This window comes from Bufo bufo, chromosome 1, assembly GCF_905171765.1.
Source record: "Bufo bufo chromosome 1, aBufBuf1.1, whole genome shotgun sequence".
NCBI classification, from domain to species: domain Eukaryota; kingdom Metazoa; phylum Chordata; class Amphibia; order Anura; family Bufonidae; genus Bufo; species Bufo bufo.
In genome coordinates this window covers 63,408,095-63,423,100 of record NC_053389.1, presented here as the reverse complement: position 1 = coordinate 63,423,100, position 15,006 = coordinate 63,408,095, and the positions used below count along the sequence as shown (strand labels likewise).

The 15,006-nt window shown below is 48.7% G+C and overlaps 1 protein-coding gene across 3 annotated transcripts in view; it reads right to left on the bottom strand.

Moving 5' to 3' along the window:
• Positions 1–15,006, bottom strand: part of ARHGEF12 (Rho guanine nucleotide exchange factor 12) — a 216,531-nt gene that overhangs the window by 90,594 nt on the left and 110,931 nt on the right. For all 3 annotated transcript variants that reach the window (XM_040425180.1, XM_040425188.1, XM_040425196.1), the window contains 2 exons: positions 4,936–5,050; positions 3,251–3,356 (listed from right to left, as the gene is read on the bottom strand). In XM_040425180.1, coding sequence (XP_040281114.1) covers positions 3,251–3,356; positions 4,936–5,050 — 221 coding nt within the window. The remainder of the gene's footprint in view (positions 1–3,250; positions 3,357–4,935; positions 5,051–15,006) is intronic.

Genomic DNA, 15,006 nt, shown 5'->3' with positions numbered 1-15,006 from the left:
CCCGAACGCTGCAAGCAGCGTTCAGGTGTCCGCCTGCTGAGCGGAGCGGAGGCTGAACGCCGCCAGACTGATGCATTCTGAGCGGATCCGCATACACACAGAATGCATTAGGGCTGGACGGATGCATTCGGGGCCGCTTGTGAGCCCCTTCAAACGGAACTCACAAGCGGAGCCCCGAACGCTAGTGTGAAAGTAGCCTAAGACTACTTTCACACTGGCGTTTTGGTTTCCGTTTGTGAGATCCGTTCAGGGCTCTCACAAAAGGTCCAAAACGGATCAGTTTTGCCCTAATGCATTCTGAATAGAAAAGGATCCGTTTAGAAGGCATCAGTTTGCCTCCGTTCAGTCTCCAATCCGCTCTGGAGGCGGACACCAAAATGCTGCCTGCAGCACCTGACGAAACTGAGCCTGACACAATCTGGCACAGTAGAAAACGGATCCGTCCCCCATTGACTTTCAATGGTGTTCAAGACGGATCCGTCCTGGCTATAGAAGACATAATACAACCGGATTGTAACGGAAGCGTTTTGCAGATCCATGACGGATCCGCAAAAAACACTAGTGTGAAAGTAGACCTAGGGCTCATGCACACGACCGTTGTTGATCTGCGGTCTGTTTTTCACGGATCCGTTGTTCCGTACTTGAGGTTTTTTTTCTCTGATTTAAGTCCTCTTCTGTTCCATTATTCCACAAAATATATCCGTATGGTTTCCGTATGCGATCCGTTTTTTGCGGATCGGAAACGGAAACAGTAACTTATTAATCAGTATGGATCCTCAAAATACGGATGAAATACGGATGTGTTCCGTGTGCATTCCGTATTTTTTGCAGACCTATTGACTTGAACGGGGCCTTGGACCGTGATTTGTGGACAATTGGACATGCACTACTTTTTTGCGGAATGGAAATATGGAAACGGAAAGGACACTGAGTTTTTGCCTAAAGCCTCTTGTACACAAACGTTTTTTTTCCCGTTTACGTTTCGTTTTTTTGCGTTCCGTATACGGAACCATTTTTTTCAATGGATCCGCAAAAAAAAAACGGAAGGTACTCCGTATGTCTTCCGTTTCCATATTTCCGTTCCATTCAAAGATACAACATGTCCTATTATTGTACGCATAACGGACAAGGATAGTACTGTTCTATCAGGGGCCAGCTGTTCCGTTCCGCAAAAAACGGAATGCACACAGAAGTCATCCGTATTTTTTGCGGACCGCAAAATACTGACAAAGCCATACGGTCGTGTGCAAGAGGCCAAAGTCTGAGAAATCGATGCAGAGCTGCATTCAGAATAAAAGCTATGCAGTAAGTATAGCATGACCCCTTCTAGTAGTACAGATTTCTGTCCCAACCCCAGTACTCACAGGAGCCTCCTTCTCTCCATTTCCTAGCAGGCACCTCATCTATACTCTACTAGTACTCACAGCAGGCAGCTCTTACCCACTGCCGGAGTAGTCACAAACACCTTACCCTCCAAACTCCCACAGTAGTCACAGCAGGTCCCCCCCAACCTGTGCACTTCCACAGTAGTCATAGCAGGTCCTCCCAACCTGTGCACTTCCACAGTAGTCATAGCAGGCCCCCCCAACCTGTGCACTTCCACAGTAGTCATAGCAGGTCCTCCCAACCTGTGCACTTCCACAGTAGTCATAGCAGGTCCTCCCAACCTGTGCACTTCCACAGTAGTCATAGCAGGTCCTCCCAACCTGTGCACTTCCACAGTAGTCATAGCAGGTCCCCCAACCTGTGCACTTCCACAGTAGTCATAGCAGGTCCTCCCAACCTGTGCACTTCCACAGTAGTCATAGCAGGTCCTCCCAACCTGTGCACTTCCACAGTAGTCATAGCAGGTCCTCCCAACCTGTGCACTTCCACAGTAGTCATAGCAGGTCCTCCCAACCTGTGCACTTCCAGTAGTCATAGCAGGCCCCCCAACCTGTGCACTTCCACAGTAGTCATAGCAGGTCCTCCCAACCTGTGCACTTCCACAGTAGTCATAGCAGGTCCTCCCAAACTGTGCACTTCCACAGTAATCACAGCAGGTCGCCCCCCCAACCTGTGCACTTCCACAGTAATCACAGCAGAACCCCCCAAGCTGTGCACTTCCACAGTAATCACAGCAGGTCCCCCCCAAGCTGTGCACTTCCACAGTAATCACAGCAGGTCCCCCCCAAGCTGTGCACTTCCACAGTAATCACTGCAGGTCCCCCCCAAGCTGTGCACTTCCACAGTAATCACTGCAGGTCCCCCCAACCTGTGCACTTCCACAGTAATCACAGCAGGTCCCCCAACCTGTGCACTTCCACAGTAATCACAGCAGGTCCTCCCAACCTGTGCACTTCCACAGTAGTCACAGCAGGTCCCCTCCCAACCTTTGCACTTCCACAGTAATCACAGCAGGTCCCCCCCAACCTGTGCACTTCCACAGTAGTCATAGCAGGTCCCCCCCAACCTGGGCACTTCCACAGTAGTCATAGCAGGTCCTCCCAACCTGTGCACTTCCACAGTAGTCATAGCAGGTCCTCCCAACCTGTGCACTTCCACAGTAGTCATAGCAGGTCCTCCCAACCTGTGCACTTCCAGTAGTCATAGCAGGTCCTCCCAACCTGTGCACTTCCACAGTAATCACAGCAGGTCCCCCCCAACCTGTGCACTTCCACAGTAGTCATAGCAGGTCCTCCCAAACTATGCACTTCCACAGTAGTCATAGCAGGTCATCCCAAACTGTGCACTTCCACAGTAGTCATAGCAGGTCCCCCCAACCTGTGCACTTCCACAGTAGTCATAGCAGGTCCCCCCAACCTGTGCACTTCCACAGTAGTCATAGCAGGTCCCCCCAACCTGTGCACTTACACAGTAGGCATAGCAGGTCCCCCCAACCTGTGCACTTCCACAGTAGTCATAGCAGGTCCCCCCAACCTGTGCACTTCCATAGTAGTCATAGCAGGTCCCCCAATATGTGCACTTCCACACTAGTCATAGCAGGTCTCTCCACTTCCCTTTCTCTCTGTCTGGCTAGGGTGATCTTATTTGTTCCGAGATGAAGCTAGAGGCCATCAGTGACTGCATACAGCTCCATGCACTGGGATATCAAGTGAAATACATGTGATGAAGAAAGCAAGACCATGGCATTTTTTTCGTATTGCCATGGTAATCTGGTGCCTGGTTTTGTCCAGCTAGATATAGTAAAAGCTCGTACTTCAATGTGAGCTTCATAGGGAAAACAATAAGTGAAGGAACAGCCACTTACTTGCATTACTGTCTTGCCGGCTTGGTCGTCGTGGAGGACCTAAGATGCTGGACAGCCCTCGCCGCTTCCACTTTTCCTCTCCTTCTTTATCCTTCTTCATGCTTTGCTGCAAATAGTTAAAAATAATAAAAAATATTTTTTAATTTGGTTAAAAGGGTTGTCCCATCTCACTGCTACTAAGACAAGATGGGACTAAACTCTGACCACCAGGTGGCCGGTTAACAGTGGATCGGGCCGGCGCTGCACCGTTTCAGTAGTTCCCATTGCAGTACAATGAGCGCTAATAAAACAATGGAGCGCCGGCCCACTCCGCTGTTTCCCGGCCTTAGTTACAGTGAGATTGGACAACCCCTTTAACAAGCAAGCGATATATAGCTGCATTTATAAATCATACACTTTCTACAATGCAACACGGCGAGTGGACAATTTTGAAATACATTCTGGAAGCAGATACAGTAAGAAGGGGAAAAAATAAAAAATCATACACCTTACAAAGCAGGTAAGCTGGAAAGAATGACTTTAAAAGGGTTTTATGGGAATTAAATATTGATGCTCAATCCACAGGATCAGTTATCAATAACTGATCGGTGGGGGTCAGATTCCCAGGACCCCTGTCAATCAGCAGTTTAAAGGGGTCACAGCGCCGTACATTGTATAGTGGATTTTCTTGGTACTGCAGATCACTCGCATTCATTTGAGCTGCATATAGTCATGTGAACGAAGAACATTACATCAGAGGCCGCGTTCAGGAGACTGGAGTGGGTCCTAGAGGTGGGACATTTCAGAAGAGGAGACTGGTTCTCTTTAACCCCTTGACGACATGTGCCGGACATGTACAGCGGATGTCATCCCTTTAATGACAACACTCGCTCTGTAGCGGAGTGAACACCATAGCCGCCAGGTGCCTTCTGTTCCACACAGCAGACACCTGGGGCTAATGTCTGTGATCGGCGTTAACGCTGATCGCAGACATATAACCACTTAGATACTGTGATCAATTGTGACCACAGGATCTGACGCGCATTCTCCGAGAGCAATGCACTCCAGGGGCCCGCAGGGCTTCACTGTACTGTGATCGGGGGAAGCTGTTTGTTTGTGTTAAAGGGGTTTTCAGGGATTGTAATACTGATGACCTATCCTCAGGATAGGTCATCAATATCAGATCGCTATTTGATTTTTCTGGAGCATCTATTCTTATGACTCTGTGCTGTCCATTCCTGAATTGCTAGTAGTTTACAATGAAGATCCAGATGGACGTTACCAGTTGGGGTGTGTCCCTGCACAGTCTGACACCATTCAGTGCTGCCAGTGTCTGACAGGGACACACCCCAAATGGACATTTATTGCAAACTGACGGCAATTAATTCATAAACTTCTAGTAGGAATCATAGAGGAATAGCACAACATACAATTCTATGAAAAGATGCTTGGGGAATTCAAGTATTTAGTAAAACAGACAAGTCAGGAGAGGGGACAAAGGGACACAAATAGACCAGACGTTCCCCTACCATTATCTACAGTCACCTCAACAGCCAAACCAAGTTGCAGGCGCGCCGCACAGGTTGGGAAGCGCAGCTCTGAAGCATTGACACATATACTGACAACTCGCACATATACCTGCATGTTCAAACCTCTGCCGACAACCGATACAGGAACCTAAGGTTACGTTCTCCTTGAGGCTGTACCTTAATTTTTGGTAGGAATCCAATACGTCCGCGTCTCTGCTCCAGGAGTCTCGGCTCTTTCACTTTCACGCCAAGGTGCTTCATGTAGGTCAGGATAACGTACTGTATAGTGCCGCTGCACACACAAAAGCAAGAAACGGAATGAGATCCCTGCACTCGTGACCGGATTCTTGTACTTTTAATAAAGAGGCACCCAGGTCCTATGTAGACAAATCGTATTCATAGCAGAATGAAAAGTTCTGCAGCTTTCAAATATGCTTTCCAGGTAAATGAATTCGATTTTCAAGATATCTGCTTCCTGACAGTGAATGGAAATATTCTTTAAATAAGGGATGCTTAACCTGCGGCCCTCCAGCTGTTGCAAAACTACAACTCCCAGCATGCCCTCTCCCGTCTGACAGGACCAGGCACTGTAAACGTGATCACACCTAGCCCTGTCAAAGTGCAGGGGCGTGGCAGTTGCAGAGAGAGCAGAGCCTCTAGGTGTAATGGTAACGCCCCCGTTGCTCCTAGAGGCTCATTTGCATATATGAATCATTTTTCTCAGCAATGCGGGAACATATAAACATGGGACCAACACAGATGTCTTCAGCTGCCAAGTGCACATGTAACAGGTCAGCCAGTGTCATAGGCAAAAAACTGCTGACAGATGCACTTTAAAGGGGCTTTCTGGAATTTTCATACTGATGACCGATCCATCAATATCAGATCGGCAGGTGATCTGACTGCCAGCACCCCCGCAAGACCGCTGTTCGAAGAGGCCGCAGAGTTCCATGAGCGCTGCAGTTACTTCCTAGGCCAGTGACGTCACGTTCATCGGTCACATGGCCTAGACACAGCTCAGCCCCATTCAGGTAAATGGGGCTGAGCTGCAATACCAAGCACAGCCACTATACAATGTATGGCGCTGTGCTAGGCAACCTGCGAGGAGGCCGCAGCGGTTATGGGAGCTCCGGTGAGCATTGTGGCTTCCTCAAATAGTTCATCAGCAGGGGTGCCGGGTGTAGGACCCCCACTGATCTCATATTGATGACCTACCTTCTGGATAGGCCATCAATATGAAAATCCAGGAAAACCCCTTTAAGGCCACCCCTTGAAGTGAGAATAGAGATCCCTTCAACTGTAATCATAGCAGTGTGCAGTCTGGGTGATCTACACCGAAGCCATAGCAGAAAGGATTCTTGTAACCGATCGGCAGTGGATAAAGTAGAGCGGCAAATGTCCAGAACGTCGCTGACACATTGCACCAGCCCTCCGCTGTGTGAGTGGTGCTAGTGCAGGATAGGGTTTCAGGTGCAGACATTAATGAATGCTCCCAATAAAGCCTCGTGCACATTTTTCATCCGTGCGTTATCTGCATTTTTTGCAGACGGCACACTGATCCATTCATATCTACGGCACCATGAACACATCCGTATTTTTTGCAGATCCATGCAGCTGTTCCGCACATCGTGGACGAGAGGAGTAGGCTTTTTCTACTAATGGGAGCAAGGAAGAATGCGGAATGCACATGGAAGACATCCGTGGTTTGTGGACAGGAATACGGACGCGGCTGTGTGCACGAGACAGTAAGATCCTGACATTGGCCAATAGCCAGCTGCACACACAGCAGCATTCCACAAGGTGGGGTTTCGTTTTTTGAATCATTTTTATAGTTCCATTTATTTATTTATTCTGTGAATAAAAATTATTAAAACAATAAAAAAGGATTTAAAAAAACAAAGAAAAAAAACACCCAAAACAGAATCTGGGGATAAACAGAGGCAAATCAGACAAAGTTGTCATGATTTTTCCCTTTCCCATCCTCCACACACATGATGTAGCCTCCAACAGTAAAAGTACCAATTACACCCTGCGCAGCGCAGCGCGGCGCAGCGCAGCACAGGCCCTTATTTCCCTTTTCATCTAGAAGACGGGGAGCGTGACCCCGAAAACAGATGCAGCGACCTCTTCATACTGGAACAGGGAAAGCGAAGAATCCGGGTGGAATCTCATTATTCATTTTATTCTTAAAATATTGGATGATCAGAACTGAAGACAAGAGGACGTTCTATAAATATATATACACAGCAGAATATCGGTAATGTCATTGAGGTCACGCTCACTGTCACAGCTTTGATTCCAATTAAAAGCAGCTGTCCAGGCATGATGACCTACCCAATGTGACATCAGGCACAACGCAACTAAAAGATGGCTGGTCGGGATGTGTAGGCAAGAGAACTCCATGAATTAGGAGACATCCGCTCCGCCCGTCTTAAGGCCATATTACACTGGCCAATAATCGCTAACATGAACTCTCGTTAGCAATCATCTTGCAGTGTAGGCTACTTTCCCACTCGTGTTTGGTGCGGATCCGTCATGGATTTGCACAGACGGATCCGTTCAGATAATACAACCGTCTGCATCCGTTCAGAACGGATCCGGTTGTATTATCTGTAACATAGCCAAGACGGATCTGTCTTGAACACCACTGAAAGTCAATGGGGGACGGATCCGTTTTCTATTGTGGCAGATTGTGTCAGTGAAAATGGATCTGTCCCTATTGACTTACATTGTGTGCCAGGACGGATCCGTTTGGCTCAGTTTCTTCAGATGGACACCAAAACGCTGCAAGCAGCATTTTGGTGTCCGCCTCCAAAGCGGAATGGAGACGGAACGGAGGCAAACTGATCCATCCTGAGCGGATCCTTATGCATTCAAAATGCATTAGGGCAAAACTGATCAGTTTTGGACCGCTTGTGAGAAGTTTGGGTTTTGGTTAGGTGTTGTGTAGATTGTATTATTTTCCCTTATAACATGGTTATATCCCCTTATAACCATGTTATAAGGGAAAATAATACAATCTACATTCTTAATACAGAATGCTTACTAAAATAGTGATGGAGGGGTTAAAAAATTTTTTTTTGAAAAATTTGAACTCCTCTTAATCCACTTGTTCGCTAAGCCGGCATCTCTTCTTTCTTCAGGACCTGGGTAAAGGACCTTTGATGACATCACTGTGCTCATCACATGGTCCAGCACAAGATCCATAACTATGGATCATGTGACGGACCATGTGATGAGCACAGTGACGTCACCACAGGTCCTTTTTCTCCTGCACAGCAAAGAAGACAGAAGAGAAATCAGGCTGCGCGAACAAGTGGATTAAGGCGAGTTAAATTATTATTTATTAATTTTTTTAACCCCTCCAGCACTATTTTACTATGCATTCTGTATTATGAATGCTATTATTTTCCCTTATAACCATGTTATAAGGGAAAATAATAATGATCGGGTCTCCATCCCGATCATCTCCTAGCAACCATACGGGAAAATCGCACCGCATCCGCACTTGCTTGCGATTTTCACGCAGCCCTATTCACTTCTATGAAAAACGCACAATATAGAGCATGCTGCGATTTTCATGCAACGCACAAGTGATGTGTGAAAATCACCGCTCATCTGCACAGCCCCATAGAAATGAATGGATCCAGATTCAGTGCGGGTGCAATGCGTTCACCTCGCCCATGTGAAAGGGGCCTAACACTGCTGCCGACTGCCCGATGGACGAGCTTGTTTAATCGGGCAATTCTGGTTTTTAAGTGTGCTAAAAATCTGTACTTGCTGGCGGAAGATCGTGCCGGCACACCATTAGACCAGGAGCGCACAACCTGCGGCCCTTGATACTATTCTGTGCGGCCCCCAACCATCTGGTGACAGACATGTATGTCTATGTCTTGTGGCTGCTCACATGCACTTGTCATGTATTCTCCCATTAGATGGGAGTCCTGGAGGTGTAACCAGACATTTCTAGTATATACTGTATGTACAATGATATAAATACAGTATTTCAGTTGTTAATACCCCTTTAATTTCTTTTTTCGGCTCTTGACGTTGGTTCAGTCTGACAATGTGGCCCCCACCTAGAAAATGTTGTGCACCCCTGCACTAGACAGTACGGGGACGAGTGATGGCATAGTGATCGCTCCTTCCCGCTGCATGTAATAGCAGCGGTCTCCTCCGCTAGCGAGCAGGTGATTGCCGGTAGGGAACGCTTCCTTCCCGACAATCGCTTGCTGATCTGCCTTTCTAATACAGGCTTTACAGCCGTGCCCGATATCAGACTGGTAAGAAGAATAGGCCTGGACTTAAATGCCCACTCTGTTGATAATGATGGCCAATTCTCAGTAATCAACATCAATATCCCATCATTGGGGGTTCAACCCCCGCAGTCCCACCAATCAGATGTTCAGGACTACACAGCTCCGTCCATGATGTAGTGGACAGAGCTGGTAACTGCAGCGAGGTGAAAATCAATGAAGTGCTAGAAAAGCGCTTTAAGGCTGGGTTCACATGGGCGTTGCAGGAAAATGTGCGGGTGCGTTGCGGGAACACCCGCGATTTTTCCGCGCGAGTGCAAAACATTGTAATGCGTTTTGCACTCGCGTGAGAAAAATCGCACGTTTGGTACCCAAACCCGAACTTCTTCACAGAAGTTCAGGCTTGGGATCGGTGTTCTGTAGATTGTATTATTTCCCCTTATAACATGGTTATAAGGGAAAAAAATAGCATTCTGAATACAGAATGCATAGTACAATAGCGCTGGAGGGGTTAAAAAAATAAAATAAATTTAACTCACCTTAGTCCACTTGATCGCGTAGCCCGGCATCTCCTTCTGTCTCCTTTGCTGAACAGGACCTGTGGTGAGCATTCATTACAGGTCAAGGACCTGTGGTGACGTCACTCCGGTCATCACATGATCCATCACCATGGTGATGGATCATGTGATGGATCATGTGATGACCGGAGTGACGTCACCACAGGTCCTTGAACTGTAATGAATGCTCACCACAGGTCCTGTTCAGCAAAGGAGACAGAAGGAGATGCCGGGCTACGCGATCAAGTGGATTAAGGTGAGTTAAATTTTTTTAATTTTTTTTTTTAACCCCTCCAGCGCTAGTTTACTATGCATTCTGTATTCAGAATGCTATTATTTTCCCTTATGACCATGTTATAAGGGAAAATAATAACGATCGGGTCTCCATCCCGATGGTCTCCTAGCAACCGTGCGTGAAAATCGCACCGCATCTGCACTTGCTTGCGGATACTTGCGATTTTCACGCAACCCCATTCACTTCTAAGGGGCCTGCGTTGCGTGAAAAACGCAGAATATAGAGAATGCTGCGATTTTCACTCAACGCACAAGTGATGCGTGAAAATCACCGCTCATCTGAACAGCCCCATTGAAATGAATGGGTCGGGATTCAGTGCGGGTGCAATGCGTTCACCTACCGCATTGCACCCGCGCGGAAATCTCGCCCGTGTGAACGCAGTTTAAGCCTGGGTGGTCTGGATTAGAAAACTCATTTACAAATACCTTTTGGAACAATTAGGGAAGGGCCTGTCCCTCCTATGGTATTTCCATAAAATAGACAAGAGCAGGGAGCGGCTACCAAGAGCATCTTGCGCTGGAGCAACTGTAACATCTGCGCATTTATTTCAATGTTGGCATTGCAGGGAAACCCTCTCAGCTGTCTATGTTCAGGAGAATATGAACAAAATGGACAACCCCTTTAACTATTACCAGAGTGCTCCCTTAATCAAGGCCTCCTCGGCACTAGGCACATCAGGGAAGTCCTGGAATTACTAGGATTTGGAATCTAGCTTGGAGCACCACTGGTGGGTGATCTGTCAGGGATCCAGGTCCTCCCCGACATTGCACCCCTCAGATGCCGCTTTCATACATGATCGCGGCATCCAAGAGTAAAAAGTGTTAAATGAACATTAAAAAACCATTAAATCACACTTACCGCCTCCATTTGCTCGCGACAGGCCGGCGCTGATATCTTGTTGGAAGATCTTGCGCAGCCCATGGTGACTTATGACGGGACTTCGGCTGAGATCTTCAATCAAGATGGCGGCGGCTGGCTCGTCGCGAGCAAATGGAGGAGGCAAGAATGATTTTTAGTTTTTTACACTTTCAGGTTAAATCTATTCGCTACCACGAAGCAGGAGGAAATTTGGCTTTGCAGTGAAACGAATGTATCCTGAAATTCTGATCGAATTGCACTTTGTTGGATTCGATTCGCTCATCTCTAGTCATAACAAATAGAGCGCGAGGCAGGGGGCCACCTACTCCGAACTTCTCCTTAAGGGGATCCGTCGCATCTCCAGACATATACATCTTAGTAAATGATTGTGCAGAATCTATTCTTACGGCTCTACGTCGTGCCGTTCCTCTGTTATATCTACTATAAGTTTATGAATGAATTGTAAGCTAGTTGTGTCCCTGTGCAATCAGTGACGGGCTGTGCAGGGACCCACCCTTCTGACAATGGTAAACAGGGGCGTAACGATTGCGGTCGCAGAGGGTGAGACTGGACCCGGCAGGGGGGGGGGGGGTGCCCACAGCCACGCGAGTGCTTTTAATGGCCGGTCGGGACCTCTCTGTGCAACTACTTAATTTGCTTACAGTGCGGCTGGCCGGCTGCGCTACCTGCACACATCCCCAACAACCCATACCCTCTCCAGGTATCAATTCATTCTGTCACAGCGCGAGACCCAACGCTGAGGTCGCGGGATCACCAGATGACAGAATGACGCGGCGCCGTAGAGAGTGTATGATGGGATTGCGCAGTGAGATGAGACGTCACCTCACCTCACTGAAGACCACAGCCGGCAGCCCGCAAGACAGATGGACGGAGCGGAACAGAGTAGGTAAGTATTATTATTATTTTTTATGTATGTGCACACCGGCTTCATACTGGGGGGGGGGGGGACCTGGCACTAAACTACTCTGGGGGGGCTCGCGCCAGCCATATGAGGGTGAGACTGGCAGTCTGGCAGCAAATAATTCATTATATACTGAGGGGGGGGGCAAAATGAAATATATACATTGACAGAGGGGGGGCAAAAAATAAAATAAATTAATTGAGAAAGGGGGCAAAAAATAAAATATATACATTAAGAGGGGGCAAAATGGAATATATACAGTCAGAGGGGGCAAAATAAAATATATACAGTGGGAGAGGGGGGAATGGAATATATACAGAGGGGCAAAATAAAATATATACAGTGGGAGAGGGGGGGAATGGAATATATACAGTGAGAGAGGGGGCAAAATGGAATATATACTGTGAGAAGGGCAAAATGGAATATATACAGTGGAAAAGGGGGGCAAAATGGAATATATACTGTGAGAGGGGCAAAATTGAATATTTACAGTGAGGGGGCAAAATTGAATATATACAGTGAGGGGGGGCTAAAAGGAATAACGAGATTTTTGTATAACTTACCAGTAAAATCTCTTTCTCGCTCTTCCTTGGGGGACACAGAAGACCTTGGGTATAGCTCATCTCCATAGGAGGCGTGACACTAAGTGAAGACTGTTAAGCCCCTCCTCCACAGCTATACCCTCAGCCTGGAGAGAAAGGCAGCCAGTTGCGTGTCCAAGCAGTGAGAAAAGGCAAAGTCCAACAAGGAACCAACAAGCCAACTACCCAACGGGTAACACAAACTCGGAAACCGTGTAGAGAAAAACAATGAATGGGTGGGTGCTGTGTCCCCCAAGGAAAGAGCGAGAAAGAGATTTTACTGGTAAGTTATACAAAAATCTCGTTTTCTCGCCCAGTTTCCTTGGGGGACACAGAAGACCTTGGGACGTTCAAAAGCAGTCCAAAAGGGGAGGGACCACAGCTCCAAGGCGAAGCACCCGAAGGCATCAAGGAACCTCCGCCTGCAGACCCAGGCGGACCAAGGCAGCATACGCCGAAGCCAGAGTATGCACCCTGTAGAACTCTGTAAAGCGTGCACGGAAGACCTGTGGCCGCCCTGCTCAAATGCATGGCCGAAGCCCAATGTCTCCGGCCCAGGAGGCACCGATCGCTCTGGTGAAATGAACGGTGACAGCAAAGGCAGAATCCTGCCCTCGGTGCGGTAACCTCAGCAATAGCCAATCTGATAAGGCGGAGGAAAACCACCCTGGAGTCCGTCAACTCTAAGTGCGGACCTCCAGGAAACCCAAGAGACCAAACGTCGACAAGAGTCGGAGATCTCCAAGTAAAACCGGCAAGGCCCAAACAACGTCCAAATCGGTGAAGTGTTGAAGCGAAAGGCAAACACCACCTTCAGAAGGAAGGAACGGGATGTAGAACAGCCCTGTCCTGGAAAAAGACATAAGGCTCAGAACAAAAAGGGGCCATTCAGGCACCAGTCAGAGACACGACTGATACGGAAACACAACCGTACAGGACAGGCGGGTAGAGAGAACTTCTGTAACGGCTCCAAAGGACAAGATTGGAGCGCCGAGAACTCAGTATGTAGTTCCCAGGGCGATACCGAAGGACAGTACAGAGGAACCAAAGAGCCATTTCGAGTAAGAAGGTCTTGACAGGCCCAGAGGGCCGGGGAACGCTGGAAGAGGAAGAACAGCGCTGACACTTGACACCTCAAGTAAAGGAATCCCAGTCCCAGGTCCAGGCCGGACTGGAAAAAAAGACAGAACCATGGGGAGAGAAAAGGTCAGAGTGGGGAATGCACAGCTTCCCACAGAACCCCAGACAAAAGAACCATAAGTCTTACGACAGATCCTGGACGAAATACAGCCAGGAGCGGACAGTAGCAAACCCGCTGGAGTCGCCTGGCAAGCGGGCGAAAAAAAACAATGTGATCAGGCGCAGACCAGTAACACGGGCAGAAGTCGACAAAACTGGTCCCGTCGGCCCCCGGGCAACGTTGTCCCGTATCCACCCTAGCGGGGGAGTAGAAGGACAGACTGAAAGGAACCAAAGGGCCCGCCCAGCATCCGCCAGATGCCAGGACAAGACAGGCTAAAGTCCATGCTGATGTAGCCATGTTCTACAGTCCCGGTGTGGGAGATCAAAGGACAATCTGGACCGAAAGGTAGTCCCCCCAAGTTACCGAGAAGGTAAGTCTACAGCAGGACCATTGACTTAGAATGGACCACGCAATCTGCACTCAGCGGGAGGACAGAACGCGGTAGACTCGGTAAATAGGCACAGCTAATACAGCCAGTGTGGACAAGGGAGACAGTACGAGGCCAAAAGGAACACCGGAACCATCCACATGAACAACCATGCTCTCCCCAGAGGGGAGGACAGTGAAGGAACAGCCTCTGAAGTCTGGCGGGACAGAAGCCACATCGGAGTGATCTGTACCGAGCGGGAGCCAAACAGAGCCGGCGAGATAAGGTAGTCGAGACAGAGGCCGGCATAACACCCTCCAATCGAAAGGAGGAGTGGGCAACAGGGAAGCCATAGGACAGCTCAAAAGCAGAACCCTGCTACACTGTGAGATGCCCGGTTCACCGCCTCGCAGAAGGCGAATACCCTGAGAACCCAAGGTGGAGGTCCTCCGGACCTGGGTAATCGAGCACCCAAGAGAATTTGGGTGACTTTCCCCGAGAAAAGCGGTCCGCACCTGGTAGCAGATCAGACTGAAGCGTAGAGGCGCCAAGAGGAAGGACTCATACCACACTACATCCGAAGAGGAGGAAATTGCAGCAGGCAAGGGAACCGCAGTCCTGCCAGAGCCAACGAAGAATTCGAGGGGCGCTCCAGACAACAGCACTCCCGACCATGTGACCACTAACGCAGGGAAGCAATACCGCGGAAGGACGAATGGGCACGCATCTAGGAACCACGAACACTCCCTGGGATGAAGGGCCAACTAAATGAATGAGTACCACCCAGCTCCGTGCAGCAGAGAGCAAGTAGAGCCCGTCCGGGTCAGGTGGACAGAATGAACTCCTTAGAGACGAGTGCAAGGCTTGCGGCCAGCATCGTATCCCAAGAAAACAAAAGTATGCCGCAGGAAGCAGGTGAGGCATACGTACGAGCAGCCCGTAAGCAGTGAGAAGGCCAACCCACCTACAGGAGGAGAAGGCATAAACGGCCCAAACAACGCACAAGAACGTTCGCTCACTGCAAAAAGGTTAATTCAGCGAAAAAGGGGGCTCGCCACAGAGTGCCACAGCATGTACGGAATTGCAAAGTGCAACCTGAAAGGGAGTTATGCACAAGCCTAGTATAGCATGCGATGGAACGCAAGCAGTCCGCCCCGAAAGGGGGGAAA